The 23152-nt window shown below is 54.6% G+C and overlaps 2 protein-coding genes across 9 annotated transcripts; one reads left to right on the top strand and one right to left on the bottom strand.

The window, feature by feature from the left end:
- The first annotated feature begins 268 nt into the window (after positions 1–268).
- On the top strand, positions 269–11487 carry cd99 (CD99 molecule). 5 transcript variants are annotated; one of them, XM_004086010.4, is made up of 12 exons: positions 269–2834; positions 4082–4108; positions 4184–4249; positions 5302–5358; positions 6427–6459; positions 6530–6589; positions 6660–6731; positions 7463–7495; positions 7574–7594; positions 9383–9499; positions 9563–9616; positions 10627–11487. In XM_004086010.4, the coding sequence occupies exons 1-12, from the start codon at positions 2663–2665 to the stop codon at positions 10653–10655; spliced, it is 741 nt and encodes a 246-aa protein (XP_004086058.2). In that variant the 5' UTR covers positions 269–2662; the 3' UTR covers positions 10656–11487. The 5 variants fall into 5 exon arrangements, with proteins under 5 accessions (XP_004086058.2, XP_011492775.1, XP_011492776.1 ...); XM_011494473.3 differs by lacking the exon at positions 5302–5358; XM_011494474.4 differs by lacking the exons at positions 6427–6459; positions 6530–6589.
- Positions 11488–11821: 334 nt separating this feature from the next.
- Positions 11822–21819, bottom strand: sts (steroid sulfatase (microsomal), isozyme S). Of its 4 annotated transcripts, XM_023963843.2 has the most exons (11): positions 21679–21778; positions 19688–19708; positions 19492–19571; positions 19300–19421; positions 19106–19228; positions 14049–14460; positions 13838–13974; positions 13586–13708; positions 12692–12851; positions 12506–12627; positions 11822–12435 (listed from the first exon to the last, which is right to left on the bottom strand). In XM_023963843.2, exons 3-11 carry the CDS (start codon positions 19548–19550, stop codon positions 12080–12082), a joined length of 1614 nt encoding a protein of 537 aa, XP_023819611.1. In that variant the 5' UTR covers positions 19551–19571; positions 19688–19708; positions 21679–21778; the 3' UTR covers positions 11822–12079. The 4 variants fall into 4 exon arrangements, with proteins under 4 accessions (XP_023819611.1, XP_023819604.1, XP_078798509.1 ...); XM_023963836.2 differs by lacking the exon at positions 19688–19708 and having other exon boundaries at positions 19492–19655; positions 21679–21819; XM_078942383.1 differs by lacking the exons at positions 12506–12627; positions 12692–12851; positions 19688–19708 and having other exon boundaries at positions 19492–19655; positions 21679–21819.
- Between the last annotated feature and the right edge of the window lie 1333 nt (positions 21820–23152).

Here is a 23152-nt window from a genome sequence, read left to right as displayed (position 1 = left end):
TTTTTATTTCTGTACTATTTCAGTTGGGTCATACCGTGGTCTAGCTGTGTTCTTGATTCTGATTGGCTGCAGGGATAATGCCCTGCCTGGTGTCTATCATCAGAAACTGAAGAACGGCGTGGTGGCGTAAACTGTCGGACGATTAGCATGACTTGGAGCTCTGCTCAGTCACCCTTGACCTTTGTTTTCTTTTTAAGGTGCATTTGTAAACCACTAGTTAACCAGGAACATCTGGCACTTTGTTCTCTAATGAAGGATTACATTACAATGAAAAAGTACTTTATTGATCCTGCAGTGAATGAAGGATCTTCAGTACAACCTAGAACAAGACACACAACACAGATACACACACAGCTGATGGTGACTACCCAACGAGGCGCTCCTCTCTTAGCATGGTGTGTAGATGGGTTACACACAAACAGTACATGAGGTGCACAGATGGGTAGGATGATGGGGGGGGCAGCCTTGGATTCATCCAGAGGGACATCTAAATGCACTCATGGTTGGACATAAACTCCTACTGTACATTTGCTGATTCACATTGATCGCGTTAACAAGTACGGTATGTCAGAGTGTGTGACATTTAGACGACTCTGGCCTTAAAGGGTTAAATGATCGGTAGTTTCTACAGCTAGGTCAGACATGAACTTCACAGTCGTGTTTGATAGTATGAAGAACGTTTGTATCAGACCCTGACCTTTCTCTTGGCTGTGAGTGAACGTGTCAGATGTTCATTGGTTGCTAACCAGGCTAGCATCTTCTGATACCAGGTTCTACCTCGGTTACCTGTGGGTGGATCCCTGCTGTGTCAGCGATGCATTGAACCCACCTGGCAGCCAGCATTTGGCTTCACGTAGACATCAATCTGTTGGTCAGTCGTGGTGTACACGTCTCTGATGTTTAGCGTGGTGCGCCGTGGTCAGCTGTGTTGCCGCGGTCACAACCAGAACTGTGCTGGCTTTCAAGGACTTTCCAGGAAGCATGACTTTGTCATTGATTCCTGGAGATTCTGCAGCGCTGATGTCATCTCTGATGTCATCTCTGATGCATCAGCAGATCAGACAAAGAGCTAATGACCATGAGCTCATGGCGAGGGAGGTTCTCCTCATCATCTGAGTCCAGTTCCAGTTTAGCAGCGGTTCTATCCTGTCACATGATGAGCTTCCTAAAACCTCAATGGACTGCTGGGCTCTGAGGTTCATTTGGAATGCTGAGGTCAAAGTTCAGGATGGTTCAAGAGAACCTCATTAATGAGGTCACACATGGAAACGGTGACTTTCTAACCACAGGGAGCAAAGCGGTTCTTCTACGCTGTAGAACGTTTGGTCTGCAGGTTAGAAAACGTTCCCGTCAGAACCTCGGCTCTGGTTCTGCTTTCACTGAGACCAACCTTCCTGCTGTCAGACACTGGTGTAGGAACACATCAGCACTGTACTGCCACCTGGTGGTTTGCAGCTGTACTGCGTCTGGAGGGCGTGGCAATAACCTTAACTGACACGCCCCCAGACGCAGTACATGTTAGAGACCGTCCCCCCCCCCATCTGGGATTGTGCAGACATGTGTCCTCAAGTCACCAGCTGGCCTTGGATCAGTGGAAACAAGAACCTTCAGACATGAACTTCCTGTTTCTGAGCACACAGTTGTGTGTCAGTGCTGCATTCACACGCAATCGGTGACTGGTATGCAGCGCTGACACACAACTACAGACACACAACCACAGAGCAGCAGTAACTGCAGCGTTCACACGCATGCAGAGGCTGGAATACTGCTGGTCATCACTAGAGGGCAGCACTGATTCTGGAAAACACTGCTGTGGTTGTGGGTCTGCAAAAATGAGTCTACATTTGTGTGTCAGCAGTTGTGTGTTTGTGTGTCTGCAATAAAGAATGTGTCCTTGTGAATCTTCTTTATATTTTTGTCACCATGATTGTATAAATGTGACATGAATGTTTGAGCCAACATGCGTTGTATTCTCCAGATCAAAGACACTGGTGACTCAGGAATGGGGGGGGGGGGGGGGGGGTCATCATCCTGTCCCACACTCTAACTCATGGTGCAGAAAGAAAGAGACACAAATGTTCAAACAGCTAGACAACACAACACATGGACAAAAACTGTCCAGATGGGCACAGAAAATGGTTTCCCAGAATTCCTTGCGCTGCCTTACGTTATGACGTCATGATGCATTGACCGCTTCACCAAAGTTACACCAACTTCATTGAATGAAGGCGATTGAAAGTAAAATAACTGTCAGACAACTACAGGTTATTCTGAAGTAGAATGAACTAAAAAAGGATTTATTTTCACCAAACTGAATAAATCAGTTAGATCAACGAAAAAAAGTTTACAGCCCAAAGACGCATTTTAGAGTCTGAGGTTGTGTGTCTGCAGTTGTGAGTCTGAGGTTGTGTGTCTGCAGTTGTGAGTCTGAGGTTGTGTGTCTGCAGTTGTGAGTCTGAGGTTGTGTGTCTGCAGTTGTGAGTCTGAGGTTGTGTGTCTGCAGTTGTGTGTCTGCAGTTGTGTCTCTAGTTGCGTGTCTTAGGTTGTGTGTCTCCAGTTGTGTAGTTGTGAATCTGTAGTTGTGTCTCCTCGTTGCTGCTGCAGTGACTCAGGCCGCCTCCACGCGCCCCCCCCCCGGTACCACACCCAGGCCGCTCCCCAGATGAGTCAGTCTGATACCGGACACCCGCAGAGGAACGCCCTCCCCGCCCCCAAACGCTCCGCGCGCAGATCCCGCAGGTCCCGCAGGTCCCGCAGAGCAGGAGCCGCCATGAAGAGCCTCCTGATCACCGCCTCGCTGCTGCTGCTCATCTCCGGAACCAGGACCCAAGGCGGTGAGTCCGACTGCGCTCAGTCCGGGCGGCGTGCTGGCCGCGTCAGGCCCGCTGGAGTTCGGACCGGAACCGGATCTGGGTTGGATCTGGTTCTGGACCCTGTCTGCGGTTCTGGACGGTCGGAATTCTTTAAGAAGGGTCCGTTCTTTAAAAACTAAATCAGAAAGTTTCCGTCACGTGACCAAACTTTACACAACAGACCGAGTGCGCAGGAGCAGCAGACGGGCCGACGCCCCGCCCTCTGGGTGGAAGCATGAGACTTTCCAGAACCGAGTCAGAACTCTGTGTTCCAGATGTCCGAACTGGTTCTGGTTCTGAGAGTCAATGGAGGTGTCTGAATGATGGTCTCAGATGTTTGCTTTAAAGCCAGAAGTGGTTCTGGTTCTGTTTGGTTGCTTCTGACCCAGAACATGAGTCCAGTGTGAGGCCCGTCAGCATGAAGGGTGGAGTTTCCTCAGGATCATCAGAACTCCCTCCTGACCCGTGAGCTGCAGAACCTTTCCTGTTCTGCAGTGAAGGTTCTGTCAGACTGTTGTCAGACGGGTCAGGACCCCAGAACTGTTCAGGTCAGAACCCCAGAACTGTTGTCAGACGGGTCAGAACCCCAGAACCGTTGTCAGACGGGTCAGAACCCCACAGAGCTGCAGAAGTCAGAACACAGTCAGAGCTGGAATCAGCTCCAGCTGCTGCTGCATGATTCAGACGTTAGTCATGGCGTGCGGCGCCGCAGCTCGCCTGCTTTGCCTGTGCGGTTTTGGTGAGGACCCAGAAGTTCTGGTCTTTGTTCCGTGGACTTGGGTTTCAGGAGTGGTTCTGGTTCCATCAGAAATGGTTCTGGTTGTAGACATTCCTGTGGAGTGACTCATCCCCTGCCTCACCTATCTCTGCAGGGTTCCACACGTTCTGGGTGCAGGAGGCGGGTTCTAATGTGTTCTGCCCTGTGGTTAGAGGACCTTAGAACGGTCCATCAGGGACCAGAACCAGAACCTGAGATCGGCCCGCTTGGTGAAAGCCGAGCGGCGCCACAGCTGCTGGCATGCCTTCACTTCCTGTTCAAAAGGAGAACATGCCGTTCGCTACGCCGTACCGGTTCTGTGGTTTTCTGCGAGTTGGCTGAAGAAGCTCCGCCCTTTCCTCTGTTGCCATGGCAGCAGGCATTCAGATAGGCCCTGCAGCTGTGTTACCGTGACAACGCCCTCTGTGTTTGTGAAGCTTCCTGCTGAACTCAAACCTTCCTCTGCCTGCAGGTTTTGACCTGAGCGACGCCTTGGACGGTGGGTAGTCTTCCTGTCATTCATGGTCGTGTGGGAGGAGCCACAGGACCATGTGACTCATGTTTCTTCTTTTAGATCATCCAACGGACGCTCCCAAACCCAAGGAGCCCACCAAGAGCCCGGAGAAACCCAAACCTGACAGTGAGTACCGGCACGGCCGAGGGGGGGTTGTGGGAGGAGCCAGATGCAGACAGGAACCATGCAGGAGAACCCAAACGGGGGCCATGGGGTCACGCCATCATCTAGAGGAGGGGTTGTGGGAGGAGCCAGCTGCAGACAGGGACCATGCAGGAGAACCCAAACGGGGGCCATGGGGTCACGCCATCATCTAGAGGAGGGGTTGTGGGAGGAGCCAGCTGCAGACAGGGACCATGCATGAGAACCCAAACGGGGGCCATGGGGTCACGCCATCATCTAGAGGGGGGGTTGTGGGAGGAGCCAGCTGCAGACAGGGACCATGCATGAGAACCCAAACGGGGGCCATGGGGTCACGCCATCATCTAGAGGGCGGGTTGTGGGAGGAGCCAGCTGCAGACAGGAACCATGCATGAGAACCCAAACGGGGGCCATGGGGTCACGCCATCATGTAGAGGGCGGGTTGTGGGAGGAGCCAGCTGCAGACAGGAACCATGCATGAGAACCCAAACGGGGGCCGTGGGGTCACGCCATAATCTAGAGGGGGGGTTGTGGGAGGAGCCAGATGCAGACAGGAACCATGCAGGAGGACCCAAACGGGGGCCATGGGGCACGCCATCATCTAGAGGGGGGGTTGTGGGAGGAGCCAGCTGCAGACAGGAACCATGCAGGAGGACCCAAACGGGCCAGCAGGAAGTGTTTTTGCTGAGGACGGGGAACGCGTTCTGGGAATAGAACGGGGAGGCTTTCCCCTTTTCTGTTCCGGTAAAGACGGACGATGGAAAGGGGAGGAGCTGCAGCAGAAATAGATGGAGATGATGGACAGAAGAGAAGTGTGGATGGATGGAGGAACCCAGGAGGAGGAGGAGTCTGAAGATGAAGGTCTGATGGTCCCATGCAGGAGAAGTTCTGGAGGGAGAGGCCAGGGGGGAGGTGATGGAGGACAGATACGTCCTACCAAACCAGTGGACAGAACCTCCTAGACCAGAACCTTTTACGCCTCGGCCTGATAGAACCAGCTGTCCAGAACCAGGACCTCATGATGCTTTGGTCTGCAGGTCCCAAAACCACCAAGAAGCCGAGCATCCCCAGTGGTGGTGGAGGAGGTGGAGGAGGTGAGCTCCTGCAGAACCTCCTTCCTGTCCTGGTGGTCCCGCCTTCTTTCTCAGTGCTTGTTGGTTTCAGGGTCGTTCAGCATAGATTTTTCTAGATTAGATTATTCTAGGTTAAACTAGATCCTTCTAGGGAGCCAGTTTAGCTCGTGCTGGTTTGCGGCGCCTTCCCTCCGTGAAACCAGGGTTCAAATCCGGGCTGGTCCCTGTTCCCTTCTCTGCCTCTGTGCCGGTCCCAAGCCCGGTTGATTTGAGAGGGTTGAGTAAGGAAGGGCATCCGGCGTAAAACATTGCCAAGTTTACCACGCGACTGTTTCGCTGTGGCGACCCCTGATGGGAAAAGCCGAAAGAGAAAGAAGAAACTAGATCCTTCTAGATGGAATTCTAGTAGATTATTGAAGGAGACAAGGAGGTGATGAAGAACAGAAACGTCCCCCTGAAAACCCTGAACTGGACCGACCCCACCGAGACTTTCAGACCAACCAGCAGACAGAACCTTGTAGACCAGAACTTCCTAGATCAGAACCTTGTAGACCGGACTGAACCTAGTAGACCAGAACCTTCTTGAACAGAACTTTCTAGACCGGGCTGAACCTTCTTTACCAGAGCCTTCTAGACCAGAACCTTCTAGACCGGGCTGAACCTAGTAGACCAGAACCTTCTTGAACAGAACCTTCTAGACCGGGCTGAACCTAGTAGACCAGAACCTTCTTGAACAGAACCTTCTAGACCGGGCTGAACCTTCTAGACCAGAGCCTTCTAGACCAGAACCTTCTAGACTGGACTGAACCTTCTAGACCAGAACCTTCTAGACCGGGCTGAACCTCGTAGACCAGAACCTTCTAGACCGGACTGAACCTCGTAGACCAGAACCTTCTAGACCAGCCTGAACCTCGTAGACCAGAACCTCGTAGACCAGAACCTCATAGACCAGGCTGAACCTCGTAGACCAGAACCTCATAGACCAGGCTGAACCTCGTAGACCAGAACCTCATAGACCAGAACCTTGTAGACCAGAACCTTTTAACCGAGCTGAACCTCGTAGACTCATGTCTTTCCTTTGTTCCACAGATGGCTTCGACCTGGGAGATGCCCTCCTTCCAGGTAAGACCGGTTCTCGGCCCGTTAGAACCAGCTGTCCAGAACCAGGGCCTCATGACGTTTTTGTCTGCAGATCCCAAAACCACCAAGAAGCCGAGTGTCCCCAGTGGAGGAGGAGGAGGAGGTGGAGGAGGTGAGCTCCTGCAGAACCTCCTTCCTGTCTTGGTGGTCCCGCCTTCTTTCTCACCGCTTGTTGGTTTCAGGGTCGTTCAGCGACGACGACCTGCTCAACACGCTGGACGACGGCTACAAGCCCGACAAGACCGGATCCAGAGGTGAGACGTCCAGGGAGACCAGATCTGATCCCAAAATTCAACTCATCTGGTCTACTATAGATCAATCTAGAATAGTCTGATGTGACCTGATCTACACTAAATGTTTATTGCAGGTTAATCTAATCTGATGTAATCTAATCTAATGTAATGTAATGTAAGTTGATGTAATTTGATCTAACATAATGTAAACGGTGAAAGTTCAACCAGGTGAAACTTTGACCAATCAGGGACTTGGATTTGGACTCGGTTCTGTGGAGTCTGTCAGAACCGGAGCAAAGCTGATAAATGGCGTATGGCGTTTACTTGTATAGCGTTTACTTTTCTAACTACAAGGCCCAAAGCGCTTTAGTCACACACACGCACACACCCACACACACAGTCACACACTGATGCCGGCTCCGCTGCCGAACACATCATGGCCGTGCAAGGCGGGAATCGAACCAACAATTTTACGATAATGGGTCGACCGCCCTACCGCTGCACCACGGCCGCCGCAGAAAGATCCTGGAGCGACCAGATTATCACGGCTATGACCTTCCCCAGCTTTAGCCAGTACACTGTAGAAGAAGAAGAGGCCCCGCCCACACTTGTCCAGTGTGAACAGGTTGTGTTCACTCTGGACAAGCGTGGGTGGGGCCTCGGTGTGTCCTTTGCTTCAGTGGTTCTGCAGCGCCGTGTCCGTCTGGGCGGACACGTGTTCCTAACTCTGCGTGTTCTCCGTTCTCCTGCAGGCCGCGCCGCAGACTCCAACTACGATGCTGCAGGTACGTATGGAAGGTCAGAGGTCACAGCATAGAGGAGCGTATGAACTCACCGTGAACGCCGTCTCTGTCTCCTCACAGGTGGAGCTGATCAGCCTCAAGGTGAGTCTCTGGAACCGGAGGGTCTGAACCCAGCAGAGGACTGAAGGTAGAACTGACGGTTGCCATGACAACTCTGGTGGGACGGCACGGCGTGGTTTACAGACCGCCGTGTGACGCCACCTCCACAAAGGCTTTCAGTGTTGGGACACGCCCCCTGCAGCTGTTCATTGGACAGTTCAGCCTTGTTTTCAAGAACACGACCATCGTCTTCGTCAAACATCAAACCAGAACCAAACGGAGGCGGACTTGGAGCCCCCTAGTGGTCGTCCTGTGAACTGCAGCGGGCTCTCTTCCTCCTGGTCTGGATCCCTCTGGACGGCCGGTTCCTCTCTGGTCCTGAAAGTTCCTGGGGAACATCGGTCTCTGCTGTGGACGCCGGACGGTCCTGGAGAACCCGCCCCCCTGTCTGCCGGACTCTAAAGCTCTGCTGCGGTTGTGTGTCGTTGCAGATCCGGACCTTCTGCTGGCCCAGCTCCTGAAGACTCTTTCTGCCCTTTTGCCCCAGGAGCTCTTGGAGTGGGTGTCTAATGTGAAGCGGGCCCTGGGGCCTCTGGTAGAGAGGGGCCTGGACCTCCTGCAGAATCTGGTTTAAGGGCTGGACTTTAGCACGGATCTTTTTCCAAAAGCTTTCCTCTGGCTTGGATGGAATCAGGAATACTGGGAATGCTGGGATGTCTGAGTTTAGCTTCCTTCTCCACTGTGGCACTTAGGTTTCTCTTGTGTTCGGGTCGGTGGGTCGGTGGTTCCGTGTCCCAGGCCCACTGCTCATGGGCGGTTTCCTTTGGCTCATTGGGTCAGGACTCCTGAGGATGACCTCACCAGAACCGCCGTGACCTGCTGTGGGATTGGTCGTTTGGTGTCCTGTGGGTTTTGTCGGTACCAAAGGACCTGAATAAAGCAGCCAAACCTGGTTCTGTCCCGTGTGATTTGGACTCTGAACCACAGAGGTGTCTCTCACACCCGTCCTCCTCAGTTCCTCGCCATGACGGCCGGCGTTCTGCCTCTTCACAATCTGGGCGTCGGCCTCTTGCTTCCTGTCTGGGTTTCATGTCTTTGTTCTCCACAGAACCAAACCTTTAGAAACGTCTGTCAAACACTCAGAGGTTGAGTTAGGCCACGCCCACATACGTTCCTGGTCAGACGGGTTCTTCCTGTTTTCTTGTGCATCCATCATTTACAGACAGAGACCGCCACCTGCTGTGGTTACGGCGTCCTCACCTTTACAAACTCAAGTTTCTTCAGGAAACTCAACCGTTTTTAGAGGACAAACTATATATATATATACACCTGTCCTCTCTCCATCTCTCTCTTTTCCTGGTGGTTGTCATGGTGATGCTGGAGCCTATCCCAGCCACTGAAGGGTGGAGTCAGGGTTCACTCTGGGCGGTTCTCCTGGTCGTTGCACAATAATAAAGACACACACACTAATACAAACAGGAAGCGCTCTCGTTACCGTCAACCTCTGCAGAAGAACCTGGAGAACGCACACAGACCGAAACCAGCTGGGATTTGAACCTGGGCTGACCGCTGCACCACCGTGCAGCAGAAGAAAAACTTGTAGTGAGTTGAATCAGAAAAATGGACCCTGGAGAGGAAGAACCAGAACTCTTTTTCTGTTCTGGACAACGTCGTCGGCATCCAAAGGATCTGGAGGAGGAGCCACTGAGAATGTGGGCGGAGTCTGTTACTGACTGATTTTATTAGAGCGATGAGCGTTCTGGTCAGGTTCTGGTCGGTGACATGCAGGTGTTCTCTCTGACTGTGTTGGCATGCTTGGTTCTGCTGCAGAGGCCGGTTCTGGTCCGATCGCAGGGATCATCAGCGCCATCGGCGTGGCTCTGGTGGGGGCGGCGTCCGGCTACTTTGCTTACCAGAAGAAGAAGCTGTGCTTCAAGCTGCAGGGAGGTCAGTGCTGCTCCTCCTCCTCCTCCTTCGTCTCTGCAGCCCGCTGACGCTCTGCTTCTGCAGGTACCGACCCGGAGAGCGGCAAAGGTCGCGCAGGAACGCAGGCGGAGCCTCAAGGTAGGAGCACGCTCAGTGTGGGGGTCCCCGCCCCCCCTGTCTGCTTCACCCCTCCTCCTGACTGCAGTGTGTTGATGGGGTGCCAACATTTCCCGCCACGACCCGGGTGGCTAAGTTAGCAGCTCGGACCCCCCCCCCCCCCCCCTCTCTTTCTTTTATTCTGCCCCCCCTCCTCTGTTAAAACAGGAAATGGTTGAATTCCTTCCTCTCTCTATGGAACGTTTTTTCTCACTTTCTACAATTCTAAATCCAGAGCCCTAGAAATTTCCCAGAAGTCTGCTCACCAGATTGACCAATATAGACCACAATGCATTGCGTCTGAACAATTTTTGTCAGAAATGTGTTTTTGGAACAAACCATCGACGTTTTCATCTTCAGAAGACGCTGGACTCATAAATACTCGTCATAAATCGCTCATATTCATTTTGAACTTAGTGAAATCGATGACATCATATCCACCGTTAAAGGAGTGAGCGTGAATCTGGACTAGGGTTCTACGTGGTGCCGGACTGTACGGTTATCTTAGGTGTTAGGGGGGGGTTCAGACCCTGCTGCTATGTAAATCAAATCAATAAAATACAGAAGGGGTTTATCCAAATATGCACCCTGGCTAGCTGAACAAACATAACTGTCCATCTGTTTGCTCGGCTGTTGGACAGAACTAGTGGACATAGAGACGCTCTGAGGAGGAAGCGTCCAGACGGAAGCAGGAAACTCCTCATTTGGACGTCCCTTTACCCTTTGATTGACAGAAGGCCTCATGAAAGTTTGAAGACGTTTAAAGACGTGAAATGATGTCAAATACCTTTAACTGTTGGGGTCCTTTCTGAGTATTTCAAAAGTTTCCCAACCCTTAAACCATAAATGTTCACATTTTTCTATTCATGTTTTAGACCAAAACAAACCATTTGTCCTGATAGAAATGTTCCTGAACCCTCTAGAGAACGCCGTGTTCTGTATCAACTAAAGTTCAACAGAACAGAACTAACATGTTGTTCTTTTGTCTGCAGTTCTCAGTAACCTCCTCCAGTCCAACTAGCGGGTCTCCTGGGGCCGGAGCGGGCGGGCATTGGCTCCGCCCCCATCCGCCTGTCCCCGCCTTCTTCTCAGGTTCTGCCACTTCTTGGGTTTAGATCTTCCTTTCAAAGACTGAACCTACAAGCACGGATGAAGGAGCTCCTCCCACCCAGAGACACGCCTCTTCCTCTGATGTCATCAGGCTGGGACTAACCTGCAGTCTTGTAGTTTTTGTGAAAGTCCTGACCGCCCGCTTTTTTATCCCTTTCTGAACGAATGGACCAGAACCAGAACTTTGACAGGTCTGGATGCTTTTTAGACCAGTCAGTCTCAAAGGAAATGTTTGTAAAATGCATTGAGAAGCTGAACCTGACCCAGAACCTAAACCCAGAACTAGAACCTGCACACCGGTTTGGGGCATCAGTTCAGCTAAAAGCCCTAAACCGTCACCCTTGTGGGATCTTAGATGACCCCCCCCCCTTCCATTGAGGTGTTCTCCCCACCATGACAAAGGTGGATAAAGGTGGAAAGATTCCATGTGGGTTCATAGTGGGTCTAGATGACCCCACTCCCAATGTTAACGTGCCTAGGATAGCACAAGGGTTACACACAGGGGGGGTGGGGGGCATTTGCTGTGTTTTTCCTGTTCTGACCTTAGCAGCTCCGGTTCTCCCTAGAACCTGGAGCTTCATCTCCTGCACTGATGCTGCCTGTCTGCCGATTGGATCCCGTCTGCAGAGAACCCGGAGCTTTCTTGGTTAACTGGCCGTTATCAGAACCTCTGAGGTTCTGTTCTGAAGTCTGTTACATGTGTTACACCAGGAAATTGAATGGGAATAAATGCTTGTACAGTTGGTTCTCTGTGTGGATTCGGTTCTTCAGACCGGTTGGAGGTTCTCATGGTGATGAACAGCACCTTGATACACAGGAAGCTGTGTATCAAGGTGCTGTGAACCTGCAGCTTTTCCTTTACTTCAGTTTGATCCAGGTTCTAGGTTCTGGACACAGCAGCAAACTGAAGAAAGGAACCGTGCTGCTGGTTTGGGTTCTACAGCTTTGAAACAAGTTTGTTACTGGCTGGAGCTCCGCCCACCTTATGAATGATCCAAGAATGCAGAGATTTTCAGACTCCGCCCAGTCAAAAAGACACGCCCCTAAAAACGAACAAATTACACAAACAAACGTTGATTTAGAGGAAAACTCTGAAAATGAAACAAAAACATCAAAAGCATTTCTGACGACAGGCTGTGAAAAAGGGGTGGAGCTTGGTCTCCTGCAGAGTAACAATGCAACTAAAACCTGATTTGTGTCATCAGCATAGAAACAAACCCCATGTGTCCAACTTGGATTCAGCTAAAAGAGCAGAGGCCCCAGGCCTGATCCTTGGGGAACACCTGTTCTCCAGTGGTTCTGAGGGTCCAGCGGGGACCTCTGAGGGGTCCGGTTTCACGGCCGGTCCTGCTGGCACCGGCAGAGCTGCCTGAAGGTGGAGCAGCAGGGCTGCAGCCAGGGCTTCCACATCAGCTTGTCTGCAGAGAACTGGCTCTCCACCGGCTGGACGGAGCGCCGGTGGGAGTCTGCCGCCTCCTCCATCGCCGCCAGGACGGCCCAGAAGGCCGGTTCGGTGTCCGCCGTCAGGGGCCGGCTCTCCGAGGGGTCCTTGGAGAGGTCGAAGAGCAGCGGGGGGTCGTGGTAGGTGACGTAGTCTGGGGTGCAGAAACAGACGTGGGTGTGGAAACACGCCGCTTTGCCTTCTGGGTAGAAGTTTGGGGTGAAGAAGAAGGCTTTCCACACGGAGGTGCCTGCAGGAACAAACGGGACCATCAGACCACCCCCATGCGGGTCAGGTAGCGGGTCAGGGGGTCGGCTTACTGTTGGGGGGGTGCCAGCGGACTGCGTTCAGGTAGGAGTTACAGTAGTGGAAGAGGAACTGGTGTTGGGACCGTTCCCGCCTCCTCTGCAGCAGGTCCATGAGGTCGTGACCGTCTATGACCCTACAGGTCAGACACACGGTTCAGAAACCCTCCAGAACCCAGGAAAGCTGCTGAAAGACCCGACCTGTCCTGAGGGACGCTGGCCCCGCTCAGTCGGACCACCGTGGGGAACAGGTCCATGTTGCTGACGGGTTCTGAGATCTCTCCTCCTGCTGGGATTGTCCCGGTCCAGCTCAGAATTCCAGGGACCCGGATCCCTCCTTCCCAGTTTGTGGACTTCCCAGCTGCTCAGAGGGAGAAAGGATCCTGATGAAGAGACCTGCACCGTTCTAGGGTTCTACAAAGTTCTGGGTCAGATCCACACGGTTCTGGATCCGAGTGTTTACAGTCACGCTGCCGCACACGATTAGCCGCACCGCCAAACAGGCGGCGAAGGCAATGACTGACCAGCGCTGAGCGTGATGGCAGGGAAGGGCCTCTGAACCAGAACTGGAACCAGCTTGGTGGAAAACGGACCTCCAGGCTGGTCAGAACTGGAACCACATCGGTTCAGCAGCAGACCACCAGGTGGCGTGTTACAACCGAGCCAGTGTTCACTGTGGCTGTGCAGGTTTTTGTGTTAAATCTGCCATAAAGGGGGCGTGGCCTGTTGATTGACAGTCAGTTTTTCAGTCAGAGTCAGCTCTGGAAAAGTCCCGCTCTGGAGAGAGAGGCAGCTTTAATGTGAGAACCGTAAACTAAGATCAAAGGGAGAACTGGTTAGTGACTGTGGTCCAATCACACGACTCCTTACTTCCAGACCGGACCTTGACTCTGAATCCTGGAATCTGGACTCATCCGGTCCAGGTGTTTCTGGTTGTTATTCCTACTGATCACACACTAACTACAGATCCCATGATGCAGTGCTTCAGCTGCCCTGAACCTGTGAACACGGGCGGGTCAGTGAGACCCGGCTGTAGCTGTCGCTTCCTGTTGGAACCTTAACAGCCTCCGTTCTCTGGGGCCACACCCGGCTCACCTTTGTAGACGCCGTTGGAGCCCCCGTGGACCTCCTCCTCCAGGTGAGCGCCCTGATCCGAGCTCAGGTAGACCAGCGTCTTCTCTCTCAGGCCCAGCCTGCCGAGGGTCTGCAGGATCTGACCTGAGAGACGGACCATCAGTGCTGGACCAACCCACCTGGAACAGAGGGGCGGAGCCTGAGCCCACAACGGAACCTCAGAGGCTCCTCCCTCTGTTCTAGGTGAACTTCACCAAAGCGTCAGAACCTCACCAACGCTCCAGTCCACCTCGTGGACGGCGTCCCCGTAGACGCTGTGGCGGCTGCTTCCTTTGAACGCCGCTGAGGCAAACATGGCGGTGTGGACTTGGAGGAAGGAGAAGAACAGCAGGAACGGCCGCGCCGAGTTCCTGCACAGACAAACCGGCAGGTTGGTTCCAGGAAGTTCAGGCCGGCACTCGCCGCGTCCTCGCCGCGTCCTCACCTCTCCATGAAGGCCACGGCTTCCCGGGTCATCCTCTGGGTCAGGTTCTCCGACCTGAAGGGCTGCTCCACGATGCTGCCGTCCCTGAACAGAACGCAGTTCAGGTACGGCACGGTCCACACGAAGCCCGCAGTCATGCCCGCCAGCACCAGAACCAGCACCGGCAGGCCCAGGAGAAGGCCCCTCCGGAGACGCCACGCCCCGCTGAGGTGCAGCGCGGCGGCGGACAGCAGCACCGCCCCCATCGTCCCGTACGGCAGGTATTTGTGGATCTGGAAGACGGTGCCGTGACCCGGCTGGCAGTCCCTCAGGTTGGTGAGCGGGACGCCGAAGAAGAAGGAGAAGCCGTGGGCGTGTGGGTGGTGGCAGTGGTCCTGGCTGCTGCCGCAGTTCAGACCCAGGTGCCACTTACCTGCAGACCAGAGGCCCACACGTTATCGACAAGCCCCTCCCACTTCTACAACAGGCCCCGCCCACACCACCTCAAGGTTCAGCACGGGACAAGCAACGCCCCTTTTGAGTGGTTACATCGTTCCAGTACGGCTAGATTGGGCAACGCCCCTAATCGACGTCCGGTAGACGCTTCCAAAAGGGGGAAGGGAGGAGCCTACAATGGCGTGGACCTGGTCCAATCCGTCCGTCTCCAGAGGGGAGGAGCCTACAGAAGCCCCTAAAGCTGCTGATGGCGTGGACCTGGTCCAATCCGTCCGTCTCCAGAGGGGAGGAGCCTACAGAAGCCTTTAAAGCTGCTGATGGCGTGGACCTGGTCCAACGCCGTCCGTCTCCAGAGGGGAGGAGCCTGCAGAAGCCCTTAAAGCTGCTGATGGCGTGGACCTGGTCCAACGCCGTCCGTCTCCAGAGGGGAGGAGCCTACAGAAGCCCCTAAAGCTGCTGATGGCGTGGACCTGGTCCAATCCGTCCGTCTCCAGACGGGAGGAGCCTACAGAAGCCCTTAAAGCTGCTGATGGCGTGGACCTGGTCCAACGCCGTCCGTCTCCAGAGGGGAGGAGCCTGCAGAAGCCCCTAAAGCTGCTGATGGCGTGGACCTGGTCCAATCCGTCCGTCTCCAGAGGGGAGGAGCCTGCAGAAGCCCCTAAAGCTGCTGATGGCGTGGACCTGGTCCAATCCGTCCGTCTCCAGAGGGGAGGAGCCTACAGAAGCCCTTAAAGCTGCTGATGGCGTGGACCTGGTCCAACGCCGTCCGTCTCCAGAGGGGAGGAGCCTGCAGAAGCCTCTAAAGCTGCTGATGGCGTGGACCTGGTCCAACGCCGTCCGTCTCCAGAGAGGAGGAGCCTACAGAAGCCTCTAAAGCTGCTGATGGCGTGGACCTGGTCCAACGCCGTCCGTCTCCAGAGGGGAGGAGCCTACAGAAGCCTCTAAAGCTGCTGATGGCGTGGACCTGGTCCAACGTCGTCCGTCTCCAGAGGGGAGGAGCCTGCAGAAGCCTCTAAAGCTGCTGATGGCGTGGACCTGGTCCAACGCCGTCTGTCTCCAGAGGGGAGGAGCCTACAGAAGCCTCTAAAGCTAGTGATGGCGTGGACCTGGTCCAATCCGTCCGTCTCCAGAGGGGAGGAGCCTACAGAAGCCCCTAAAGCTGCTGATGGCGTGGACCTGGTCCAATCCGTCCGTCTCCAGAGGGGAGGAGCCTACAGAAGCCTTTAAAGCTGCTGATGGCGTGGACCTGGTCCAACGCCGTCCGTCTCCAGAGGGGAGGAGCCTGCAGAAGCCCTTAAAGCTGCTGATGGCGTGGACCTGGTCCAACGCCGTCCGTCTCCAGAGGGGAGGAGCCTACAGAAGCCCCTAAAGCTGCTGATGGCGTGGACCTGGTCCAATCCGTCCGTCTCCAGAGGGGAGGAGCCTACAGAAGCCCTTAAAGCTGCTGATGGCGTGGACCTGGTCCAACGCCGTCCGTCTCCAGAGGGGAGGAGCCTGCAGAAGCCCTTAAAGCTGCTGATGGCGTGGACCTGGTCCAATCCGTCCGTCTCCAGAGGGGAGGAGCCTACAGAAGCCCTTAAAGCTGCTGATGGCGTGGACCTGGTCCAACGCCGTCCGTCTCCAGAGGGGAGGAGCCTACAGAAGCCCCTAAAGCTGCTGATGGCGTGGACCTGGTCCAATCCGTCCGTCTCCAGAGGGGAGGAGCCTACAGAAGCCCCTAAAGCTGCTGATGGCGTGGACCTGGTCCAACGCCGTCCGTCTCCAGAGGGGAGGAGCCTGCAGAAGCCTCTAAAGCTGCTGATGGCGTGGACCTGGTCCAACGCCGTCCGTCTCCAGAGGGGAGGAGCCTACAGAAGCCTCTAAAGCTGCTGATGGCGTGGACCTGGTCCAACGTCGTCCGTCTCCAGAGGGGAGGAGCCTGCAGAAGCCTCTAAAGCTGCTGATGGCGTGGACCTGGTCCAACGCCGTCTGTCTCCAGAGGGGAGGAGCCTACAGAAACCTCTAAAGCTAGTGATGGCGTGGACCTGGTCCAACGCCGTCCGTCTCCAGAGGGGAGGAGCCTACAGAAGCCTCTAAAGCTGCTGATGGCGTGGACCTGGTCCAACGTCGTCCGTCTCCAGAGGGGAGGAGCCTGCAGAAGCCTCTAAAGCTGCTGATGGCGTGGACCTGGTCCAACGCCGTCCGTCTCCAGAGGGGAGGAGCCTACAGAAGCCTCTAAAGCTGCTGATGGCGTGGACCTGGTCCAACGCCGTCCGTCTCCAGAGGGGAGGAGCCTACAGAAGCCTCTAAAGCTGCTGATGGCGTGGACCTGGTCCAACGCCGTCCGTCTCCAGAGGGGAGGAGCCTACAGAAGCCTCTAAAGCTGCTGATGGCGTGGACCTGGTCCAACGCCGTCCGTCTCCAGAGGGGAGGAGCCTGCAGAAGCCTCTAAAGCTGCTGATGGCGTGGACCTGGTCCAACGCCGTCCGTCTCCAGAGGGGAGGAGCCTACAGAAGCCTCTAAAGCTGCTGATGGCGTGGACCTGGTCCAACGCCGTCCGTCTCCAGAGGGGAGGAGCCTACAGAAGCCTTTAAAGCTGCTGATGGCGTGGACCTGGTCCAACGCCGTCCGTCTCCAGAGGGGAGGAGCCTGCAGAAGCCCTTAAAGCTGCTGATGGCGTGGACCTGGTCCAACGCCGTCCGTCTCCAGAGGGGAGGAGCCTACAGAAGCCCCTAAAGCTGCTGATGGCGTGGACCTGGTCCAATCCGTCCGTCTCCAGAGGGGAGGAGCCTACAGAAGCCCCTAAAGCTGCTGATGGCGTGGACCTGGTCCAACGCCGTCCGTCTCCAGAGGGGAGGAGCCTGCAGAAGCCTCTAAAGCTGCTGATGGCGTGGACCTGGTCCAACGCCGTCCGTCTCCAGAGGGGAGGAGCCTGCAGAAGCCTCTAAAGCTGCTGATGGCGTGGACCTGGTCCAACGCCGTCCGTCTCCAGAGGGGAGGAGCCTACAGAAGCCTCTAAAGCTGCTGATGGCGTAGACCTGGTCCAACGGCGTCTGTCTCCAGAGGGGAGGAGCCTACAGAAGCCTCTAAAGCTGCTGATGGCGTGGACCTGGTCCAACGCCGTCCGTCTCCAGAGGGGAGGAGCCTGCAGAAGCCTCTAAAGCTGCTGATGGCGTGGACCTGGTCCAACGCCGTCCGTCTCCAGAGGGGAGGAGCCTACAGAAGCCTCTAAAGCTGCTGATGGCGTGGACCTGGTCCAACGCCGTCCGTCTCCAGAGGGGAGGAGCCTACAGAAGCCCCTAAAGCTGCTGATGGCGTGGACCTGGTCCAACGCCGTCCGTCTCCAGAGGGGAGGAGCCTACAGAAGCCTCTAAAGCTGCTGATGGCGTGGACCTGGTCCAACGCCGTCCGTCTCCAGAGGGGAGGAGCCTGCAGAAGCCTCTAAAGCTGCTGATGGCGTGGACCTGGTCCAACGCCGTCCGTCTCCAGAGGGGAGGAGCCTACAGAAGCCTCTAAAGCTGCTGATGGCGTGGACCTGGTCCAACGGCGTCTGTCTCCAGAGGGGAGGAGCCTACAGAAGCCCCTAAAGCTGCTGATGGCGTGGACCTGGTCCAACGCCGTCCGTCTCCAGAGGGGAGGAGCCTACAGAAGCCCCTAAAGCTGCTGATGGCGTGGACCTGGTCCAACGCCGTCCGTCTCCAGAGGGGAAGAGCCTGCAGAAGCCTCTAAAGCTGCTGATGGCGTGGACCTGGTCCAACGCCGTCCGTCTCCAGAGGGGAGGAGCCTACAGAAGCCTCTAAAGCTGCTGATGGCGTGGACCTGGTCCAACGCCGTCCGTCTCCAGAGGGGAGGAGCCTGCAGAAGCCTCCAAACCTGCTGATGGCGTGGACCTGGTCCAACGCCGTCCGTCTCCAGAGGGGAGGAGCCTGCAGAAGCCTCTAAAGCTGCTGATGGCGTGGACCTGGTCCAACGCCGTCCGTCTCCAGAGGGGAGGAGCCTACAGAAGCCTCTAAAGCTGCTGATGGCGTAGACCTGGTCCAACGGCGTCTGTCTCCAGAGGGGAGGAGCCTACAGAAGCCTCTAAAGCTGCTGATGGCGTGGACCTGGTCCAACGCCGTCCGTCTCCAGAGGGGAGGAGCCTGCAGAAGCCTCTAAAGCTGCTGATGGCGTGGACCTGGTCCAACGCCGTCCGTCTCCAGAGGGGAGGAGCCTACAGAAGCCTCTAAAGCTGCTGATGGCGTGGACCTGGTCCAACGGCGTCTGTCTCCAGAGGGGAGGAGCCTACAGAAGCCTCTAAAGCTGCTGATGGCGTGGACCTGGTCCAACGCCGTCTGTCTCCAGAGGGGAGGAGCCTACAGAAGCCCCTAAAGCTGCTGATGGCGTGGACCTGGTCCAACGCCGTCCGTCTCCAGAGGGGAGGAGCCTGCAGAAGCCTCTAAAGCTGCTGATGGCGTGGACCTGGTCCAACGCCGTCCGTCTCCAGAGGGGAGGAGCCTACAGAAGCCTCTAAAGCTGCTGATGGCGTGGACCTGGTCCAACGCCGTCCGTCTCCAGGCATGCTGGAAAAGCTGAGCTTCTGGTGCGTGGCGGTCCTGAAACGGCGAGGACCTTCAGGAGCTGGGGGGGGGTTTGCTTCCGCTTACCGATCAGCGCCGTCTCGTAGCCGCGCTGCTTGGCGATCTTAGCGAAGGTGACCTCTCTGCGTGGAAGACCTCCGGAGGCGGCGGTGAACAGGAACACACCGGGTCTGGAGGACCCGGACATGCCTGCAGCAGAAGAAGAAACGTGAAGACCCCGCCCCCACGGAGACCCCGCCCCCATGGAGCCCCAAACCGGCCTGATCTGATGGGGTAGCGTCCTGTCAGGAACGCCGCCCGGCCTGGCGTGCAGAGGCTGGCTGCAGCGATGTGCTGGGTCAGCTTCACCCCCTCCTGCGCCAGCCGGTCGATGTTGGGGGTCCTGGGGGGCGGGAAGAGGAAGGGGGTGAGCAGACGATGGTGGAACAGACGTTCTAAACCACGTTCCTCACCTCAGACTGGTGTTCCCATAACAGCCAAGGTCTCCGATTCCCAGATCGTCCACCATCATCAGGACAAAGTTGGGTCTTTCCTGGAGGGAGTCGCCGCCCCACCCCAACAGCAGCAGCAGCAGCAGAGGGGGCAGAGTTTGAGAGGCCATGGCGTTTCCGCTCACCTACAGGGAAGAATCATATCTGACCTTCCTACCTTTGACCCCAGGAATCCAACCTGGCAGGACGGAGATGGTCTGACGCGTCATTGGTTTACGTGTGTGGGTCATGTGATCAATACGGGTGGAACAGGAAGTAAATGGTAAATGGCGTATACTTATATAGCGTTTTTCTTCCTACAAGGACAAAGCGCTTTACAGTCACACACACATTCACACACTGATGGCGGCTCCGCTGCCAAACACAGGCGCCCGCCTACCCCCAGAGGCAAGGTGGGGTTCAGTGTCTTGCCCAAGGACACTTCGACTCATGGGCGTGCAAAGCGGGAATCAAACCTGCAATTTTACGATCATGGGTCGACCGCCCTACCGCTGCACCACGGCCGCCCCTAAGTACCACGCCCCGCGGTGCGTTTAGGGGTTTGTGGGACATGTGATTAATACGGATGGAACAGGAAGTACCACGCCCCGCGGTGCGTTTAGGGGTTTGTGGGACATGTGATCAATACGGGCGGAACAGGAAGTACCACGCCCCGCGGTGCGTTTAGGGGTTTGTGGGACATGTGATCAATACGGGCGGAACAGGAAGCACCACGCCCCGCGGTGCGTTCAGGGGTTTGTGGGACATGTGATCAATACAGGCGGAACAGGAAGTACCACGCCCCGGGGTGCGTTTAGGGGTTGTGGGACATGTGATCAATACGGGCGGAACAGGAAGTACCACGCCCCGCGGTGCGTTTAGGGGTTGTGGGACATGTGATCAATACGGGCGGAACAGGAAGCACCACGCCCCACGGTGCGTTTAGGGGTTTGTGGGACATGTGATCAATACGGGCGGAACAGGAAGTACCACGTCCCGCGGTGCGTTAAGGGGTTGGTGGGACATGTGATCAATACGGGCGGAACAGGAAGTACCACGCCCCGCGGTGCGTTTAGGGGTTGTGGGACATGTGATCAATACGGGCGGAACAGGAAGCACCACGCCCCACGGTGCGTTTAGGGGTTTGTGGGACATGTGATCAATACGGGCGGAACAGGAAGTACCACGTCCCGCGGTGCGTTAAGGGGTTGGTGGGACATGTGATCAATACGGGCGGAACAGGAAGTACCACGCCCCGCGGTGCGTTTAGGGGTTGTGGGACATGTGATCAATACGGGCGGAACAGGAAGCACCACGCCCCACGGTGCGTTTAGGGGTTTGTGGGACATGTGATCAATACGGGCGGAACAGGAAGTACCACGTCCCGCGGTGCGTTAAGGGGTTGGTGGGACATGTGATCAATACGGGCGGAACAGGAAGTACCACGCCCCGCGGTGCGTTTAGGGGTTGTGGGACATGTGATCAATACGGGCGGAACAGGAAGCACCACGCCCCACGGTGCGTTTAGGGGTTTGTGGGACATGTGATCAATACAGACGGAACAGGAAGTACCACGCCCCGCGGTGCGTTTAGGGGTTGTGGGACATGTGATCAATACGGGCGGAACAGGAAGCACCATGCCCCGCGGTGCGTTTAGGGGTTGTGGGACATGTGATCAATACGGGCGGAACAGGAAGTACCACGTCCCGCGGTGCGTTAAGGGGTTGGTGGGACATTTTAAAACCTAACAGACGGATCACAGCAACATGAGAAGTGTTGAAGTGTGAACAGTAACATGTTTTATTTTGAAAGGCTTTCCTTTCCGGCATGACGGTGACACGGAGCCCCGCCCACTGACAACCCTGTCCTGATGTAAACAGGAAGAAGACTAAGATAAAAGTAGGACTCTTCCTCAGAACACGGGTCTCCTAAAAGTTCTGCACGTGTTCTGCTGTTCCTGACAGGAACCGGATCTGTGCTCGGAACCTTTCATTAAAACTCCTCCAAACCCAGAACAAACCCGAACTCTACCACGGGACCGAACCCGAAAAGAACCTGAACTCTGCCGAACACCTGCGTTCATAAACAGTGCGCGCGACCGGGATCCTGACCAGAACCGGAAGTGGTTGGACTAGCCGCGGTGGTCTGACATGTCAATCAAGCGTTTACCTGGACTCCCCTACAGCAGTTCCTGCAGAAGACCCGCCAACAGAACCGAGAGTTTGAGACCCTAAAGGAGGAGCCCCATCACGAACAACGACGGTTCTAAAGTTCACTGTCAAGGGGCGCGAGACACCTCCACTTCCTGTACTGCCTTTCAAAATAAAGCACTAAAAAACTTCAGCGGTTATAAAAACAAAAGAATAGAGCAAATCTAAATGTAAATAAAGACACTCTATGATAAATTAAATAAATAAAGCTTATAGACCAAAGAAAACCTCCACCTTTTGCTGCTTCAAAGTAGGTAAAGAGACCAAAACGTGTTGGAAAAGAGAAAATTAAACATTTTGACTGATCAAACCTCAAAGATCTTTTTATTTAAAGCCTTTGCATCAGTAAACATCAATAGCAGTTGTTTTCTTATTTTCATATGTTGTTATTTCCTTCATCATTCATGAATTTTAAACCTGCACATGTTCTTTAATCGCCTTTAGTTGATGAGTTTCATCCTAGGCGTGTCTAAAAATGTTAACATCCATGAGAATAAAATCCCAGCGGTATGGATTACATCAAAGAATAATCCATATTCATGTGGTCTATGAGTTTAAATGCTAAAAATCCAGCTCAGACCACCAAAAAGACCCCCCCCCCCCTCACATTTTATGATGCAACAATCCTCCACTATCAATAACAGCGGGTCACATTCTTTACGTCCTGTTAGAACAGGTGAAGGTGGAACACGGAAACCTAGATAATTCCTGATTGACGGGTTTTAGCTCCCAGCAGTGACAGATCAACCAAACCCCCCCCCAGTCTGCAGATGAAACCAGAACAGAAGCTCAGTGAAGTTCCACCTCTCACCAGTAGGTGGCAGTAGATCCTTTGCTTCAGCCTCATCTGTACGTTCACGTTCTCCTGCTTAGTTCTGACCTGCTGATGTTCCGGGATCTAGAACCACTTCTAGCTGATTTCACTGTCGATGGATTTATTTCTGGTGGTTTTTAGTCAATGTTTCTGTCATGTTGTTGTTGTTTGAGGTAGATGTTGACATGTTCCAGGTCATCGGGTCACTTTTGGTCAGGCATGAGTCTCAGTGCTGAATATAAGGACCTTCGGGTCAGATTTGTTGTTGGCAAACTTCAGAGTCTTATTGTGAAAAATGTGAGAAAACTTTTGAGTTCCAGCAGGAAATTGGGAATTCTTTGGTTCAATAATAAATTAACGGGAATCTTTCATTTTACAGTTAGCTTAACGTGTTTAAATTCCATTTGACAAAGGCCCATACATGTTTAGAAATGGAGGGGGGGTTAACCCTTGTGCTATCCTAGTCACTTTAACATGGGAGTGGGGTCATCTAGACCCACTAGACAGTGGGGTCATCTAGACCCACTAGACAGTGCTCTGAACCTTTTTTCTTCAATGATTTGTGATCTTCACTGGTGTCCATGGATTACATGAAATCTTTCCACCTTTATCCACCTTT

The sequence above is a fragment of the Oryzias latipes genome, chromosome 2 (genome assembly GCF_053564925.1).
Source record: "Oryzias latipes strain Hd-rR chromosome 2, Olatipes_Hd-rR_3.1".
NCBI classification, from domain to species: domain Eukaryota; kingdom Metazoa; phylum Chordata; class Actinopteri; order Beloniformes; family Adrianichthyidae; genus Oryzias; species Oryzias latipes.
Note: the sequence above shows the minus strand (reverse complement) of the source record. Positions and strands in the feature narration are given on the sequence as shown.

Excerpts from the sequence above, each read along its gene's own strand:
- cd99 (XM_004086010.4), top strand. The coding sequence starts at position 2,663 with ATGAGTCAGTCTGATACCGGACACCCGCAGAGGAACGCCCTCCCCGCC. Across the intron at positions 6,590-6,659 it reads AGGAGGAGGAGGTGGAGGAG|GGTCGTTCAGCGACGACGAC; the intron begins GTGAGCTCCTGC and ends TGTTGGTTTCAG. Across the intron at positions 6,732-7,462 it reads CGACAAGACCGGATCCAGAG|GCCGCGCCGCAGACTCCAAC; the intron begins GTGAGACGTCCA and ends GTTCTCCTGCAG.
- sts (XM_023963836.2), bottom strand. The coding sequence starts at position 19,640 with ATGGCCTCTCAAACTCTGCCCCCTCTGCTGCTGCTGCTGCTGTTGGGG. Across the intron at positions 13,975-14,048 it reads GCCGTGGCCTTCATGGAGAG|GAACTCGGCGCGGCCGTTCC; the intron begins GTGAGGACGCGG and ends TTGTCTGTGCAG. Across the intron at positions 13,709-13,837 it reads CGAGGTGGACTGGAGCGTTG|GTCAGATCCTGCAGACCCTC; the intron begins GTGAGGTTCTGA and ends TCCGTCTCTCAG.